The sequence below is a fragment of the Cyphomyrmex costatus genome, unplaced genomic scaffold, assembly GCF_001594065.2.
Source record: "Cyphomyrmex costatus isolate MS0001 unplaced genomic scaffold, Ccosl1.0 scaffold141, whole genome shotgun sequence".
NCBI lineage: Eukaryota > Metazoa > Arthropoda > Insecta > Hymenoptera > Formicidae > Cyphomyrmex > Cyphomyrmex costatus.
The window spans coordinates 1,026,336-1,042,988 of record NW_017275402.1 but is presented as its reverse complement, the minus strand read 5'-3'; the positions used below and the strand labels follow the sequence as shown (position 1 = coordinate 1,042,988).

The 16,653-nt window shown below is 33.7% G+C and overlaps 1 protein-coding gene across 2 annotated transcripts in view; it reads right to left on the bottom strand.

Moving 5' to 3' along the window:
- Positions 1 to 16,653, bottom strand: part of rau (RA domain-containing protein rau) — a 32,606-nt gene continuing 15,953 nt past the window's right edge. For both annotated transcript variants that reach the window (XM_018551540.1, XM_018551541.1), the window contains exons 3-6: positions 2,502 to 2,758; positions 1,745 to 1,808; positions 943 to 1,191; positions 1 to 594 (exon numbers count right to left, since the gene is read on the bottom strand). In XM_018551540.1, the coding sequence (XP_018407042.1) occupies positions 220 to 594; positions 943 to 1,191; positions 1,745 to 1,808; positions 2,502 to 2,758 (945 nt within the window). In that variant the 3' untranslated portion in view covers positions 1 to 219. The remainder of the gene's footprint in view (positions 595 to 942; positions 1,192 to 1,744; positions 1,809 to 2,501; positions 2,759 to 16,653) is intronic.

Here is a 16,653-nt window from a genome sequence, read left to right as displayed (position 1 = left end):
CAAACTACCTTTTTAAATAAAAATCAAAGGTACACGTTTGCTCGCGCCTCATAATGCTCATAGTATTTGACGTCTAAATGTTACACGAAGACAAATGCTATTGAACAGTTGCGATATGCGTATATGTTTCTCGTATCTTCAACGAGTTTCTGGTAACTCTGACCGTTTTCGACGCAGTTTCTTTCAACTTCTATCGTGTTTACGCTTATCAACGATTTTTTATATAAAAAGATAATTCTCGTAATCGGCATAGGAAGAGGCAGTCACGTGTTTTGTTGAGAGCGGCGTCGACGGTACGCTCTGCGGAAATTGCTGTAATCGCGGCAGCTGTACTTGCGGAAGATCCGTTCCGTGGGATACGACTATTCGTGACGTTTGACTGATGGAACCTAACGACGATGAGTGATGTTGATCCCGATGAATAACGTTATTGTTGTTGTTAATATTTGCGGTCACGCTGGTTTTTCTGGCGAGATGATGTAGGCTCAAGTGGTTGTTGTTTTCAATTCTCGAATTGTAATGGATAGGAAGACTATCGTGGAGATTCAGCCTCGACATCGCCATGGTGATGCTTGAGTCCGACGCCCACATACTCTGAAATGACGTCGGATTATGTAACAGATTTGACTTTCTATTAAGCACTTATGAATAATTCTGATGACAGCTAGTAATATAATTACACGGATTGGATTTTACGATTATAATTTCTTTGTCTGAAAATGCAATATCTTGAACTCTCTGCTCCTTAGAGATTGACTACAGAGAAGCTGACTCACTGTATGAGACAACTTATATGACAAAGCATTATAAATAATGAATTATAGTACATTCTTTCGCGAATATAATTTCCAATTTAAATATCAGAAATTAACCTGATTATATTTAAACAAGTATTTTTTTAAGTGCATTAATTATTAATTTAATGAATTTACTATCTATTACCTTTCGCCTGTGTTGATTATAATCTGGATTACGTCTAATGCGAAGATGCCGATCCGCGGTGGTCCATCGTTGCGTGACCTTGAGCGGAGAATCGTCGGGGTGTAATTTCCTTTGGTACTCTTCACCTTCACAGACCTCGTAGAGAGAGAATTGCTCCACCGGTTCCTTGGAGCTATAGCAGCTTAGCAGCATTTGGATCAACTCGTCTACGGTGGTCTGCTCCGAGACCAGAAGGCTTTTGTACTTAGACTGCGAACAATAAACCGAGTTTACTCACAATTACTGCAATACAAACTGAAGCCCCTATTTAAGTAACAATTTTACCGCTCTAAATACTTTGAAAAAAACTTAAATATTACTTTTAGAAGTGGAACTATTAGTTTTTAAAATAGACATTGTATTATGCGAAAAGTAATTTACGTATATAAGTAATTGTATATTACTTAAATATAATTTTTATTTTCAGACTAGTTAGCGTTTCTAGAATAGAAGATTTATATTGCAAAGCTATTTAATTATAAATTAAAAGTTTTTTTTATAAAAATTGTTCTTATATAATAAATATAACATTTTATATTATAAAACTTACCCCCGTATTCATAGTCAGACCTTATACTTAAGGCTTCCTTAAATTTATCTTTAGATACTCAGTAGCCAATAAAATAATTCGTAAATCATCTGAAGATAAATTTAAGGAAGCCTTAAGTATAAGGTCTGACTATGAATACGGGGGTTAGTTTATTAATATTAAAACGACTGTTACGTTTCTTTTTTGTTCGTATAAGAGTAAATATTTATTTACCCCGGACATGAGTGCGCTGTCGTATATTTTGACAAGTCCGCCACGGTGTGTCTGCAACGAAAACCTGCAAACAAAGAGGAGGCATATATAAGTTTATGCAGAGATTCTATGACAACGGCAGGAGTCGGTGAGTTCAAAGGACACCAGACCGAGCGTTATTTCTATATAAAAGCACCGGTTTACGTCTGGAGACAAACGCTCTCGTCCTGTTCTATTACGCGTTAGTCGCGCCGGAAGTCTCAGACTGCCGAGAAAACATCGGTCGCGTCGAGATTCCTTCGCAAATAAACCGTTCTAATCATCAAAGAGTTACATTCAAACATTCTTTTTATATAAGTGCATAGCGATAATATTTCTCATGCACAGTATATAATGCCGTATCATGTTGCAACTTCTGCATTATGATGCGCACTCTGCGTGCGTGGAATCTCAAAAACTCCCGCGTTTCTACACGACGATCTATAACATTTACAACCGCTGTCAAAATTCCATAAATTCCATTTTGTCTCGTAATCGAACAACCCCATATTTACATTCCTTGCGAACCGTATATCAAGGATTTACAGCGACCCACGCGACCAAGTTTTGTGTCCAAGTGTTATATCAGTGAGCAACGCGGAGGACGTCGAACCATTGTTAACTCGTGCTTGGCGGCCGATGGAATGTGTTTATAGTCGCGAGCCCTGAAATTACGTCACGAAGCCGACCGAAACCGAAAGGGCCGGTGGTCAAGTACAAAGGCAGACAAGGAACGTACTTGGAATCGCCACGAGGATGGCAGGATTGCAGGACGGCTGGCCTCGCGTCCTCGTCAAGGGGCAGGATGGTACGCACATTGGCCCTCCTCACGGTCACCTCCATGGTCAGATAAAACAACCGGGGGTCGCGATGTCTCATGCGATACTTGTTCAGAAGGTTTTGTACGACTTCGCGACAAGTCGTCTCATAGGTGATGCTTAGGGTCTTATATTCGATGTCCGGTCGCAGGCAGTTGGCGTAGACTTTAATGGTGGTCTGCAAACAAGATTGAAGATTTTCCATCAATATAAATATTAATATCAATAATAAATTATTTTATATAGAGCTTTCTTTCTTAAAAATATCTCGCTCGTTAATGTGTCTCGTTCTTGTTGAAAAATATACCATAAAAGGGGTAAGAAGCAATTCTTATGGTTATAAGCTAAATTTAGTAGCTCCGGAAGGCGACGTCCTGTTTTGGCGGTACAGTTAGTAAAAAAATGCGGGCCTTAACAATCAGTCCATAATTAACTCAGAGATATGTTGGCCACGCGCGCGGCATAAAACGCTATCAACCCCTCCGATATGACTGGTTATATGGGGATGCGCACACTGAAAATAAACCAGACACCAGATCACCCCGTTCGCAGATGCCACTGCGCGCACGCATATGTTAACGTCTGTATTAATATCCGCTTACCGAATCTATGCGGATTTAGAATAACAGATGTAATTTCATATAAAACTGCTAGAATATATAAATAAAGACTGAAAAGATGTTAACATGTAGAAAAAAATCCATAAAATTGTTCATTTATTTAAATAAATAGTTTTATTATATTTATTGGATATGAAACCTATTATGTGCTATTGTTAATTATTTTATTTAATTTTTTTATGTTTGGAAAAATTTCCATATGTACTTTATATTATTTAAATAATTCTTTTAACAAGCTTTGTTAAAAAATATTATTAATAATAAATATATTATTGTATTTATTATCTATTAATATTGTTAACAATATTTTTTAATAAACTTCGTTAAAAACATCATTTATTTTGTTATTAAAAATATTTTTTATAAATAGTAACACTCATCTTTGCATTAAAAGGAGAACTTCTCACATTTTCAGCATTAAAGATGGTCAGGTATCACTAAGTCACAAATCAGCGGCATGCCAGCTTGGGTGTCACGAACATATGTTTACACGTAAAGGGGTCTTCTCTCGAAACACGAGTTTTCATCGGTGAGATTTTACGAGTCAGTTGTACGCTTTTATCACTTTGTCGAAAATCCTTTGATCCGAAACATGTCTCACAAACAACACGAACGTATATTCGAACATGCTTCTACATTCATCCGAAGAATAATTTTACCGAAGTTTCGTATAAATCATGAAATCGTTACAGGAAACAGGAACCTGGGTTACGAAATCCAGTCTATAAGATCCGGTTGAGTCTCAATCGTGCGAAATAAACACGTTTCGATGACAATCGTGGGATTATACCCTCAATCCGCTTATTACAATGTCAACAATGGCGTTCGTTGCGTACTGGTGCAATCACGTATTGTAAGCTGAATTCGTTGAGGTTATTATTATATTTCATCTCTTATTGTGGACTTCGTGGAGATCCCTCAAAAGAAGACATCGTAGATGACTGATTTACCGTTACACAACCGAAAGGAAGTGATTCGCAATATTCAAGTTCCGCCTTAAGACAAAAGCTATCGAATCTCTTGATCAAGCACAAAAATGTAAATGTTCTTTTCAACGCATTTTTATTTATTAACGCTCTTATAAAACAAAAACACAAACTGATATAAATTTGCCTCGAAATTGTCAGTAAAGTTTTGCGATGACCGAGAATCGATAGGGAAACATCGAATCGAGCCTAACAAGTGGCACCTTAACGAAGCCGAAGATATACAGCGTTGGCGTAAATATACAACGTCTGGTATCGTGGCTGCAGAAAGATTTCCATCTCACCAGCACACTTTGCACGTTTTCGCTGAAATATCTTAACATGTATATAGATGCAACGAGATTTCTGACTCAGCTGTTGGAATTCCAATACATTTACATTAATACCGTTTACGCGATTTTCAATGACGTGTACCAATCTTTCTAGAGTTTCTTTCCTTAAGTATACCGCATCCAGGCAAGGTACAAAGATCGTTATGAATCATTCATTCTAAGTATAAACGATAATACTTTTTTTCTTTTTAATACTAAAGTAATAAATATAAAATTTATTGCAGAAAGAAACATGAGTGATAACAACTATGAAGCGTGTAAAAGTAACGGCAATATTAAAGTTTTATAAATCACAGAAGTAAAAATGTCTTGATCAAAACCAACATTATCAGTTCATGTATAAACTTAAATTCTTGATTAAATATTCAAAATTAAAAGTTGTACAATATAAACATACATATTTAATACACATAGTTAAATAAACTATTTAGTTATTGCAACTATAAAATAGTTTATTCAACTATGTATATTAATTCCACATATAAAACTTGTATAATTATTATAATATATACAGTTATTATTATTATATTTCTCTCTGAGTACATATGAAATCAATATCTAATAAAAATAATTCAATTAAAAAAACTTTTTTAATAAATTATTTATTAAAATATAAAATTTATAAGTACAAATATTATACTTCTGTTGAAAATTAATTTTAATGACAAAAGTTACTTTATTAAAAATCACATCAAAAATCGTTTGCTGAGGATAATCGGTCGACCAATATTTTCATTTGACTGACGGCTAATGAAAGAGAAAATAACGCTAAAGGTAGAAAGCATATGAGTGTCAAAGCAAAGTCTGTGTCTCGTCAGGATCGAGAAAGACGTACGACACTTCGTTACGAACGGTAAGCTCCAATATCTTGCACCCGGTTATGCAGGGTTGACAGAAATACGTCTTGAGATATTTTAGTTCGATATTCCTTTTCAAGTTGAAAATATTGCTTACGCATGTATGATTGACATTACCATCAAAACTGTTGCCTTAATTTTTTATTATATACACAGGATTGTAACATTAGTATATACAATTAAGATAAAATTAGAGTAAATTGAATTTAATATAATTGAACTTCTGCAGGAGATCTTCTTTATTTTCTTATTTATTTCAGTATCTCTTATATGTAGAGTTGCCAGATTTAAATTAACCGCAGATATTTTCTCTTTGGTAGAATAATTTAACTGTACAAACTGGACAGAAGTAATAATTATAAAATTAGATTAAATATAAAATTTAATTAAAAATTACTTATTATATAATATTATTTTCCAAAGTTTTAAAATCAGAATTTCAACACGCACGCAAAAATAAATAAATTCTGTGTAAATATAATTCCTGATTATTTAATAATTACGTTGCATTGTAAAATAAATCAAGCTTGAGTTTCTGATTAAAGTTGCCGGTTCTTAAACGTCATTCTCCTAATTTGAAGCGCTTACTAGCAAAGTGCCATAAATGTTAGCAAACGACTTCTCGTGACTCTCAACAGTTTCGACTGCTAATGGTATTAGGTATTTGAAATGGAGAAACATTGTTGAAATCCGTTGAATTCTGTTTATAAATTTCTTTTCATATGATGTAAATTTTATTTTGTTTATTGGCTACATTTAAAAACTGGACATATGACGTCTGGTTTGATTTCAGTCAAACATCTGACTCCCGAATACCTGATAATCCGGTTCAAAACCAGACGATTGGCAACCTTGTGTTCGTTTACTAATACAGATTAACTTTAATCTATATTAGTATTTATGTTAGAGCTATCATAACTCTAGTCTCTGTACAACTTACTATTCATCTTTTTCTAATTCTTAGATCTAGATGAAAAGTTAGTTCAACCAAGATTAAAATTAACCTACATTGGTAGAAATGGGCATTAATCTATATGGATCTTATTAAAATTAAAAACTTTGCTCTCTGATATATATATTCATGCCATGATCGGGGTTATCAACGTGTAACTCACCTTGCATAATGTGCACGATGATATCACCAGCGTTATTTATAAAACAACGCAGAAGGGAGATTTTGATAACACATAGACTAACTTTTTGTGCCCTTGATCTTACATTACAGTCGATAATATAATGCAGCGAGTTCTTTGCTATCGAAACAATAGCAGTTATCAGAATGTGTATTATATTAATTTTAAAATATATAATGAAAGATAAATTGAAAGAGAAAGAGTGAGAGAAAGAGAAAGAAAGAAAGAGAGAGAGAGAGAGAGAGAGAGAGAGAGAGAAAGAGAGAATTAATTTTAAAATTTTAAACAGAATCGTAAGGTTTGTAATATATTCTCATAAAACTTATAAGAACTTTAACTGCTTATATCTTTATACAATATCTTTACAGACGGCTTTTCACTAGCTATAAGATTTATAAGAAATCATAGATATTTACTAACAATAGTATTCTATATGTTTTACGATACATACGCTTACAAGTTTTATAAGAACAAGTAACAAGTCTTACAATTCTGCTTAAAATTGACCTATAAATTTTTTAGCAGGAATCACTCTGCATAATTATTTAAACACCGATTAATTATCATATGATATATAAACAAAATTCTTGTCACTACGATATAAAATCATTGTATACAACACGGGACTTTTAAATTTTATAAAAGTAATTAGAGTTCCTTTTTTGCATACGGTACTTTAAGTTTTGTTATTCAAGTTTATAATATATAGATCGATTTAATCGATTGCTTTCTAAAAGGTATCATAATTATACGTTGGAAATAGATTGTCTGACAACTTCACTTTTTTTATACTCATTAATTATGGTATATAGTACGACGGATTCAACACATGGGAAACGACTAGAATTTTTTCATTATCCTAAAATCTCATTCTGTAAATCGAAGCTCTAATAGGAAAGCCAGATTGAGGAATTCAAAGTGGAGGAAGTCCCAAAATTTAGCTGGTAATACGCCATATCGAGCACACGATGCGACAAAAAATTAGAACGGAATAGTGAGCGCCATATGTCACGGGATGCCGTTGTAATAAGGGGGTCCAATTTAGCTGGAATCCATAAAAATCTCGAACTTGCTCTTCGCAAAGGAAGAACACTGTAAATACAGTGTAGAACTTCTAAGCCGTTAATGGTACGTTCGAAACCGGTAGATCAGTTATTGCTTGCTTTGACTTCAGTCTTCTTCCTGTTCTGATTCGTCCTGTTCTGCTAGTAGCTCATTGGCGCTCTAAATATAGTCACTTTTATCATAAGTTTATCGTTATCGGCTTAGTTCTCAGCGCTTCAAAACGTCACCCGTTATATATCTTTCTATTTGGAGCAAGGTAAGCAACATTTCAACGGAAATTTTTTTTTCATGTTACATTGTTCTAATTAATAAATATTATTGTTATATTATTATTATTATTTCTAATTAATATATATTATTATTAATGATATTATTATTATTATATCTGTGCAAATATAATTATATTATATATTTGATAAAGAAGAATTAAATATATTCAAACGTTAATTCTTAAAGTAAATGCTACAGTGACCATTTTCTTTTTTCGAAAGATACCTTATATTAAATATAATTGGCGGAGAATGATGTTTCAGTCGATTTACTATGTTATATTGTTCTTAATACGTGTTGTCTCTCGTATGGCGCCGCCCGTCTATTTATAATATTTGTTTTCCAATTGATAAGATGAGCGACGCTGACGCTATATTCCACTTGAACGACAATCGAAATAAATTGAATAATAAAAAATTATACTTAATGATGATAGTCTTCCGTGTTTTACTTGAAAATTGCAAAATTAATTGATAAATTGTGGACAGTAGCCTGCGTATCTTCTGGACTACTGTCTGGATTTCCAGTGATATTGTGTATAATGTGAGGTCACGTTCAATTACTCGAAACGCGATAGTGCAGCAAATTATGTGTCTGCTTGCTTCACGTGAAACAATATATTACAGAAATTCATATAATCTCTTAGCATTTCTACTCTTTAATTATAAAGTTTTAGTGAAAGTGTTATCGTTATTTTTTGATTCTGTGGCAAGATAAAAATTTCTAAATTGATGAATGATTACAAATATAAGTCTAAAAACTCTAACGTATTCATTAATGTACAATGTCATCGTTTTTTAAATTAAGGTTAAAATATATAATATTAACGCACTGTAGATTCGGCGTATTCGAAGTAGACGACGTTTGTTCATTTCCATGCAACTCCACGTAACATTCCGTGAACAGCGGTTTCAATGGCTACCGCTAGTGTCTCAGGTAAGAGACCCGTGCATAATAAATTTCTTATCCCGGCGCTCCATTGAATCTCTTCTTTCATGCATGGCACGTGCTTTTCGGCCCTCAGCTGCCATTTTTCCTCGTGTAGTCTTCAGGTACCGTCGTTACTCGAGCACGTGTCCTCTCTCGTTTATCCTCCCCTCGGCTTCCGGTCGGAGAAGGGCTCGAGAGAACGGGCATAAAACAAAAACTCACTTCTAAACGGACAGGAAAAACGCTGCAGCTTTGCCCTGCAATGCCCCACTTTTAGTTTCTGGAATAATTATCCGCGCGTGGTGATCCAGTCAGCATCACATTACGGTTTAAAAGCGTAAAACCGACATTTCACGTTTCTATTTTAGAGTCAGAATGTTTTTACTTTTGCCTCCTCATAATTATTTTTAATTATTACTTTATTTATAATTTTTATTAATTATCACTTTTGTTATCCTTCTTTGTCTTTATATTAATACAAAGACAGCGCAATCTTATTTCTTGAAAGTGCAGATAGTTTAAACAAGGATAAATGATAATTTTTATCTGGATACAATTAGAATATAAATTTTTGCTCGTGTGCGATTAGAGTGAAAATGATACTCTCCAGCACCTGCATCACGCGCTAACAAAGCTTTGCTGATTATACATAATTTGATCAGCGCGAAACCGCCATTGGCCATCTTGAATATTGTCAGCAGATAATATTGGATTTCAAGTGTCATCGGCTTTAATTAATTTGCTAATCATACGACACTCATTGTTGCGATAAGGCGTAACCTTTTACCTATACGCTATTGTTAGCACGCGGGATAATATCCTTAACACTATTCTAAGAGTCGATGTCTGTTGACTATAATTAAAATTATCCAGTGTGCAGCCACACATTTAATTAAATGGCTGATTACGATTAAATCTAGCAGTCTTCATATAAATAAATTACAATTAACACGATCTGGACAAAGTGCTTGTTATGTTAATTAATTCCGCACATTAATCTCCCTGTCGCAGTCGTTAAACTCAGAGCATTGCAATTGATCCGAGTACAATCACCACTTTCTCTATTTTCCTGGATCTCACGTAAATCGTCCTTTCAGGATCGTTCGCTGATCCAGTGATCTGCGAGAGTGCGAATTCGTTGAGAAACCTCTCGACGGATATCTCCCGGTGGGTTCTTACTTTCGCGCCACTTTCCCGTCGCAAGACAATGCTTGCCACGAAAGCCATGGGAGGCATAATTGTTACCGAACGACGCACATTTCACACGCTCGGTAGAAAATCATGTGACTGGAAACCGTGTGGTGAAGATTTGACGGTGCGGAAACATCGCCCGCGTGCGACTTGTTCTTTTTATTCTATATCGCGAATTGTCGCACGACCCGGTTTACATAATTTCGATCTATAACAGGAATAACTGTTACAGATTGGGTAATGAGCTTGTTTCTGCGAGGACGCGGATACTGTTCTACCTGGAAAGTCCCGGCATTTCGCTGAAATCGCGGAAAATCGTTTCTGTCACGGCTGGTTTATCGTTGTTAGATGAGAGGTCGAAGTAATCAATTTAATAGAATAAAAAATAATTTCATCTTACGTAGATTAAAGAAATTTTATAACATATTTTATTTATAGTGATTAAATAAAATTGTCCTAGATTGCAATATGAGATATAGTGTGATTCCAAAAATTCTCTCTCATTCAAAGAATAATGTACTTTAAAAATTATAATATATAAACGTAATAATTAATTTTCTGTTGGGAGAAAAAGCTGAAATTTACAATTTACTTACAGATGGGTTGGTGAGATTAATTAAGAGCGGTATTCCTTCTTCGCATCGTATCTGTCTTAATTAGCACAGTAATTTGAGCTTTGCATAACGAACTCTATATATTTTAGTTTCGTTCTGAGAACCCTTATTTAGCATGAAGGCGTCGGTTTTCACGGTTCTTCTTCGCGAGAAGAAAACGACGCTAAATCGAGCGTGCCCAGTTCAACTCGTGCAGAGTCTCTGAACCCGGCCCTGGAGGTCAGGAATTCCATGCAAGGGTCAATCACTGTCACTTGCATTGTCGGATTCGAAATGATCGAGATTTCTTTAAAAATATCGTTAATTATTTTATTAATCGCTACAAGCACAGTGCATATATATCTGATTGTGAGATTGATTTCGAACTAATGTTATCTATGCCATAACAATTCTGTAAAAATAAAATCTTATTAAAACATAAACTCATTGCCTTTGTTTATAGTCTATAATCTCTAATTGCATGAGACGGAAGTAAAACTTCTATTACTGCAACATTTTGCATGGTTCTGTTTCCACGGAACAGTAAACTGTTGCATTTGGGTTATAAAATTGAGGATGTTATATCGCATGAAGTTGATGGCGGTAATAATGATGACGAGGCAATGCCATGTAGTGTGGGTCAAGATTATCTTTGTGATCTCCTTTTATGGATTACCGTTGTAACGGCAGATTTATCCGCTTCTATTTCATCGATAACATTTTCAGCACTTTATAAATCCTATATATGGTATATAATAAATAATAAAAATATAAAAAATGAAATTATCAATAAGATCCGCATAAAGAAGGCAAACGATGTTTAAATTATTCTAAATTGAATATTATATATTGAATATTGTACTAATTGACAGCAGCTGTCCAATACATGTCTATATGTCTATAATAAATCTTGACATTAAATAGCAATCTGGTTGTTACCTACTATTTATATCAGTTTTCTTTAAAAAAGAAATTTCACATAAATAAACTTTCTATTTATGTGTTATTTAAAGAATCTAACGTACCTAATAACTTTGAGTCATGAAAGGAACAGACAAAGGAAAAAGATAAGAAGATGCACTCTAAGAAATATATAATAAAAATCTCGAATTACTAAGAAGCTAACAACAAGTCACGCGCCCAGACAGAACAGTCAATCGATACCATATTTATGGTACGTATCTCTGCACACTACACTTGCATCTTGATAAGAAGCCACTCGCGCGAAGGACCACACAGAAGCGCGCCTTCTCAAATTCGCTCACTGGAGGATCGTGTCCGGCCGCGAATGTCTACGAGTAGTTGACAATTGACACCCGTTTCCGGCCCTTCATCGACTGCACAAAGGAGAAGCGATGTCCTAAAGAAGAAAAGGGAGCACGTGCCCTCATCGCGTGCCCCGCTTTTACGCTATGGCCCGTGTTCTTCGCAATGTGTTCTCGGTACATGGAACATAATACGGTCATGCTGGAAAGCTTCCTTCCTGCGAACGCACCGCCGTCGCGTCGTACGTAAGCTTCTTCTGGAGCCATATGGTATCGGGGCTTCTTCCTTCTCGCGCAAGATGAAAGCGAAACCGCATGTTGTTACTACTCGTTGCACGGGCGACTTGCATGCGCGTGCCGTCACGAGGATGCAATTCGCGTGATAGACGTGCCACGAACGGCTATTCTTTAAGCCGGATGCGGGACTCTAAACATTTCTCGCCGATTGATTTTGTAATCAGCGAGAAACATTATCGAATTCTATAATTACTATAGTAATTCCTTTTGTATCGGTGCTTAGACAAGCAAACTTAATTAAAACATTGATAGTTAAACGCACATTGTGGCATCTAACTAAGATATAAACTTTTGTTGGATACTTCTAGTATACATATTTATTATAAGCTGTGTGTTTTAATTTCACATAGTATCACATGGTATGACAAAGCGTAAATTGGTAAATTAAAAGATAAAGGATATTTATATACCTTGTATTTCATTGTATGTATTCATTTCAGTAATGACAAAGTCATCATCTACTCTAGCGAGTTGATGATAATGATGTAGTACGTGCACTGCATTAGTGTATTATGAATGAATCGGATAATACATTGCAGCAATGAGCTATACGGAAGCAATCAAATTAATTGCAAGAATTGCTACGTGGAATTTCTTGACGAATGAAAAATTTCTGCCAAAAGATTTCTCTCGCTCATGCGATTTAAATTCGCTTCATTAATCTTGCTAAATTCTTGCAAAATTCTTTTATAAAATAAGAGAGAAAATTTTACAACTTCTCAAAATTAATAAATCATCGCTTGACAAATAACGCAGGTGTTTAAACATACCACCAAAAGTAATCCGTGACCAATGGAAGTGTCACAGACAGTTGTTTTACTTCCATCATTTATATTTGAATGGGACAGGCTGTGTGTAGTGGACCGACGGGATATAGATCGTTTTCGAGTTTACATCCTGTCGCCTCTCAAAAGGCAGAACGGACACGGTGTCGCGTGCCGGTCCGCGTTTTTAAAAGAATAAGACAGCTGTGGTGAAGTGCCTTCCTTTTGCAAAGAAAGTGCGGCCGCTCAACTAGGGTGAAGTACTCTTCTCGAGAAATGTCTGCCCCAAAAGTATTTCATTAGAAAGAAAACTTATTCAGAGATGCAGCAACTCTACCTTATCGTAAAAAATAAATACGATGAAGAAATAGACAAATACTACCCTGAATAAAATTACTAAATCTTAATACATATTTCTTTGAACAGTACTAATAAAGGAGGGCTCATCAATTTCAATGAAATTTGAGAATTACAGAGTATATTCTGAATATAAATCATTCTCCATTAGAGCGTAGATGGTTTACTGTTTCCGAGATATTTTAATTAAATAATGTTCACAATTAAATATATCAATTAAATTTGATAACGGCATTTCCTTTAATTTATTAAAACGTTCATACTCGAGTATTTGTAGTGTAGTAGATGGTAACAGCAACAGCACCTTTTAACTTATAGACTCGAGTCTGTATATTATCATATATCCATTAATATTTATTATTAATACTATACACTACAAATGCTTATAAGTATGAATGTTCTATTAAATAAACTCTAAAGAGAAAATGCCGTTATCAAATTTAATATTAAAATATCAAATGGAAAGAGGTGATTTATATTCAATATAATTCACCCTATAATCTTGTTAAGTTTCATTAAAATCAGTGAGGACCTCTCCTTATAAGTAAACATTTACTTATAGCACATCTGGAGACACGGTAGTGTCTCGGCGCTAAGCCAGGCGTAGCGATAAATACATATTTACTCGATAAAAAAATAATAATTAAGTAAATAAAGTTTTTGTATCAGATAAATGTATGTTTATATTTAATAAACATTTACTTAAAATTGTTTAAACAAAAATTTCTTAAAATTTAATATTTCTTTGTAATACAAAATCTAGAATATAAGGAAATAAAAATAGAAAAGTCCACCAGGAAATTCTGTTATTTTATCTACTGCACATATCATATTATGCACAAACATTAGCACCATCGCATTTTCGATCTTCAATTCATTAGCTTGCAGTAGAAAATAGTTAGATTGCATGTTAGAACAGTTTCTTTTCACGTGAAAGCGGTGCTTCCCTGGAGAAACGCTATGTTACCAACGGCAAATTATACGGACATATAATACCGCTTTGTGCACACTTAATGTAACAATCTAATAATCTAGCAACTTTCGTAGAACGGATATTCAAAGCGAACTCAACGCAGTTAACCGTGGCTGAATTGTTCATACAATCAGCAAACTAGATAAAGGATCGTTTATGATCTTCACATCAACTGTATCTAACATTGAGCGGAATTGAAAAAATGCAGCAGCTATCATTATTATTAATTCATTAAGTAAAATATTCAATTCTTTCAAATATTATCAAAAATAAACTGCAGGCATTTTATATACAAGAGACGGCTAGTATGAATTTTAGATTTTTTAGGTTAATTCTTAGAATCAACAATATTCTTATATAAACGTAAAATACTTTTTATTATACTAAAATTATAAAACGTAATATACTTTTTTAAACAACTAATATAAAGAGATAAGGACAATGAGCCAATAATTTCGTTAAAATCTTTTTAAATTAATCTAATATATATTGCAAAGAATATTTTATATATTAGCATTCAATTGTCTATGTTACTAATTGATCACTTCAGCGCGAAATCTATAGTGCTTATGAATCTATACTGTATTATAGCAAAAAAACTCTTAATACAAGTTCCATACAGATGCATTATACGTATATAAAAAAAATTATAAAAGTGACAATTATATTTATTACCCAAAAAATATAATTATGTTATCATTAACGTCACCCATTCACTAAAAAAAAAAAATAATTGTAACGGTAACGATGTTACAAGCAATGTGATACTTTTCGAATTTATTGTTCGGCATTTATAACATTACAAAATGGCTCTTAACCGGTTCAATCATTCAATTAACATTTTTTTATTTCTTAATTGTACTGTTCGAAAGAAACAGAATTATTTACATACATTTAAGCATGTTGTTTTGATTACTTATACTTGTTGCCTGATCCGACACATTAAGGGAAGTAGAAGGTCGGTGACAGACGGTCGCAGGTCCGTATAATTGGTCCTTCCTCTCCTGCTGATTGTTTTAAACGAGAACAACTCGACCAACTTTAAGTCCCCCGTTTCTACCAACACGCGCGCGATTATTAGCGACACACAGCCGCCAGTGCGTGGAATGCTCGCATCCGGTTTGTAAAGTGTGGAAGAGCGACAAAGCATCCTATGCTGGTCCGACGTAGATACGGCTCTAATCTCATCGTGCGTGTCACGCTAGCGATCTCTTGAAATAGGGAAACAAGCATAGTTATCATACTTGCGACTCATCAAATGTCCTTCTAGACGGAAGACAAATTAACGCGTAATTGCGATCGCGGAACGTCTTGTAACATTGGCGTATATAATGATTTATATTTGACCCAACGCGTCGCGTCCTATCTCATTAAACATACATATCTATTATTTCAATTTATTATATAACTTTATATTTATAAGATAAAATTATGTTGTATCTTTATTAACGTATTCTTTATATTAATCTTGTAGACTTCTAAAAAAATTGATTAGAATAAATATTACAGATAAATATTAGGATAGATATAAGCTTTAATATTATATATACGCATAAGCTTTCAAATTGAATTAGGCTCAGTCGCGCGCGCGCAATTACATAAATCAATTCAATGGCTTGAATTTAGCTTTATGATTAGTCGTAGTTTAGGAACGGAAGTTGACATATTATTAAACTTGAGTTCAATTAAATACATCTACTTTAAGTGTCGATTGGAAAGCGAGAAGATATTTAGATGCATAAAATTGTACTGAAACAATTTTTAATTCTTATTAAATTTTATTATTTCGTACACATTGCATTTTTAACATTTTTTAATACAAATCATAGTATTTCTTTAAATTTATTTTACTGAAAAGCATCTGTTATTCTAGACTTAACTATCTAGCATCAATAAATCTAAAGTCTGGTTTCCTGATCTATCTAGTACCCTCAGCATGACTGTGTGTGTGAAAGTGATAGCTTATCTTCTAAAGTATATAATGCACAATTTTAATGTACAATTTGGCACTTGGACAGTGTGTTCTTCATGTACGTAATACGCATGCAGAAACATCCATTAAAGCTTTTCGCCTGCTCTCAAATATTAAAGACATAATTATTTGTAGAAGTAGTGAATAATATATAGCCGATATGTCAATCTCCTACAATTTATTACTGCATAGTAAAACTATTTGTCACTGCATAACATTAATATTATTATTATTATTAAATGTTATACACATATATATATATATATATTAAAATAAATTTTTTTTTACAAAATGATAAATATATGTGTATAATTAAAATTAATTAAAACAAAATTTCTCTACATTTACATGAATAAAAATATATTTGTTGAAATTTCTGTGTGTGAATATAATGTTACAAGAATCTCCAAAATATCATTTATCTTCTATCAATTAGTTAAGAAAAAAGAAATTCCAAAGTTAGAAACA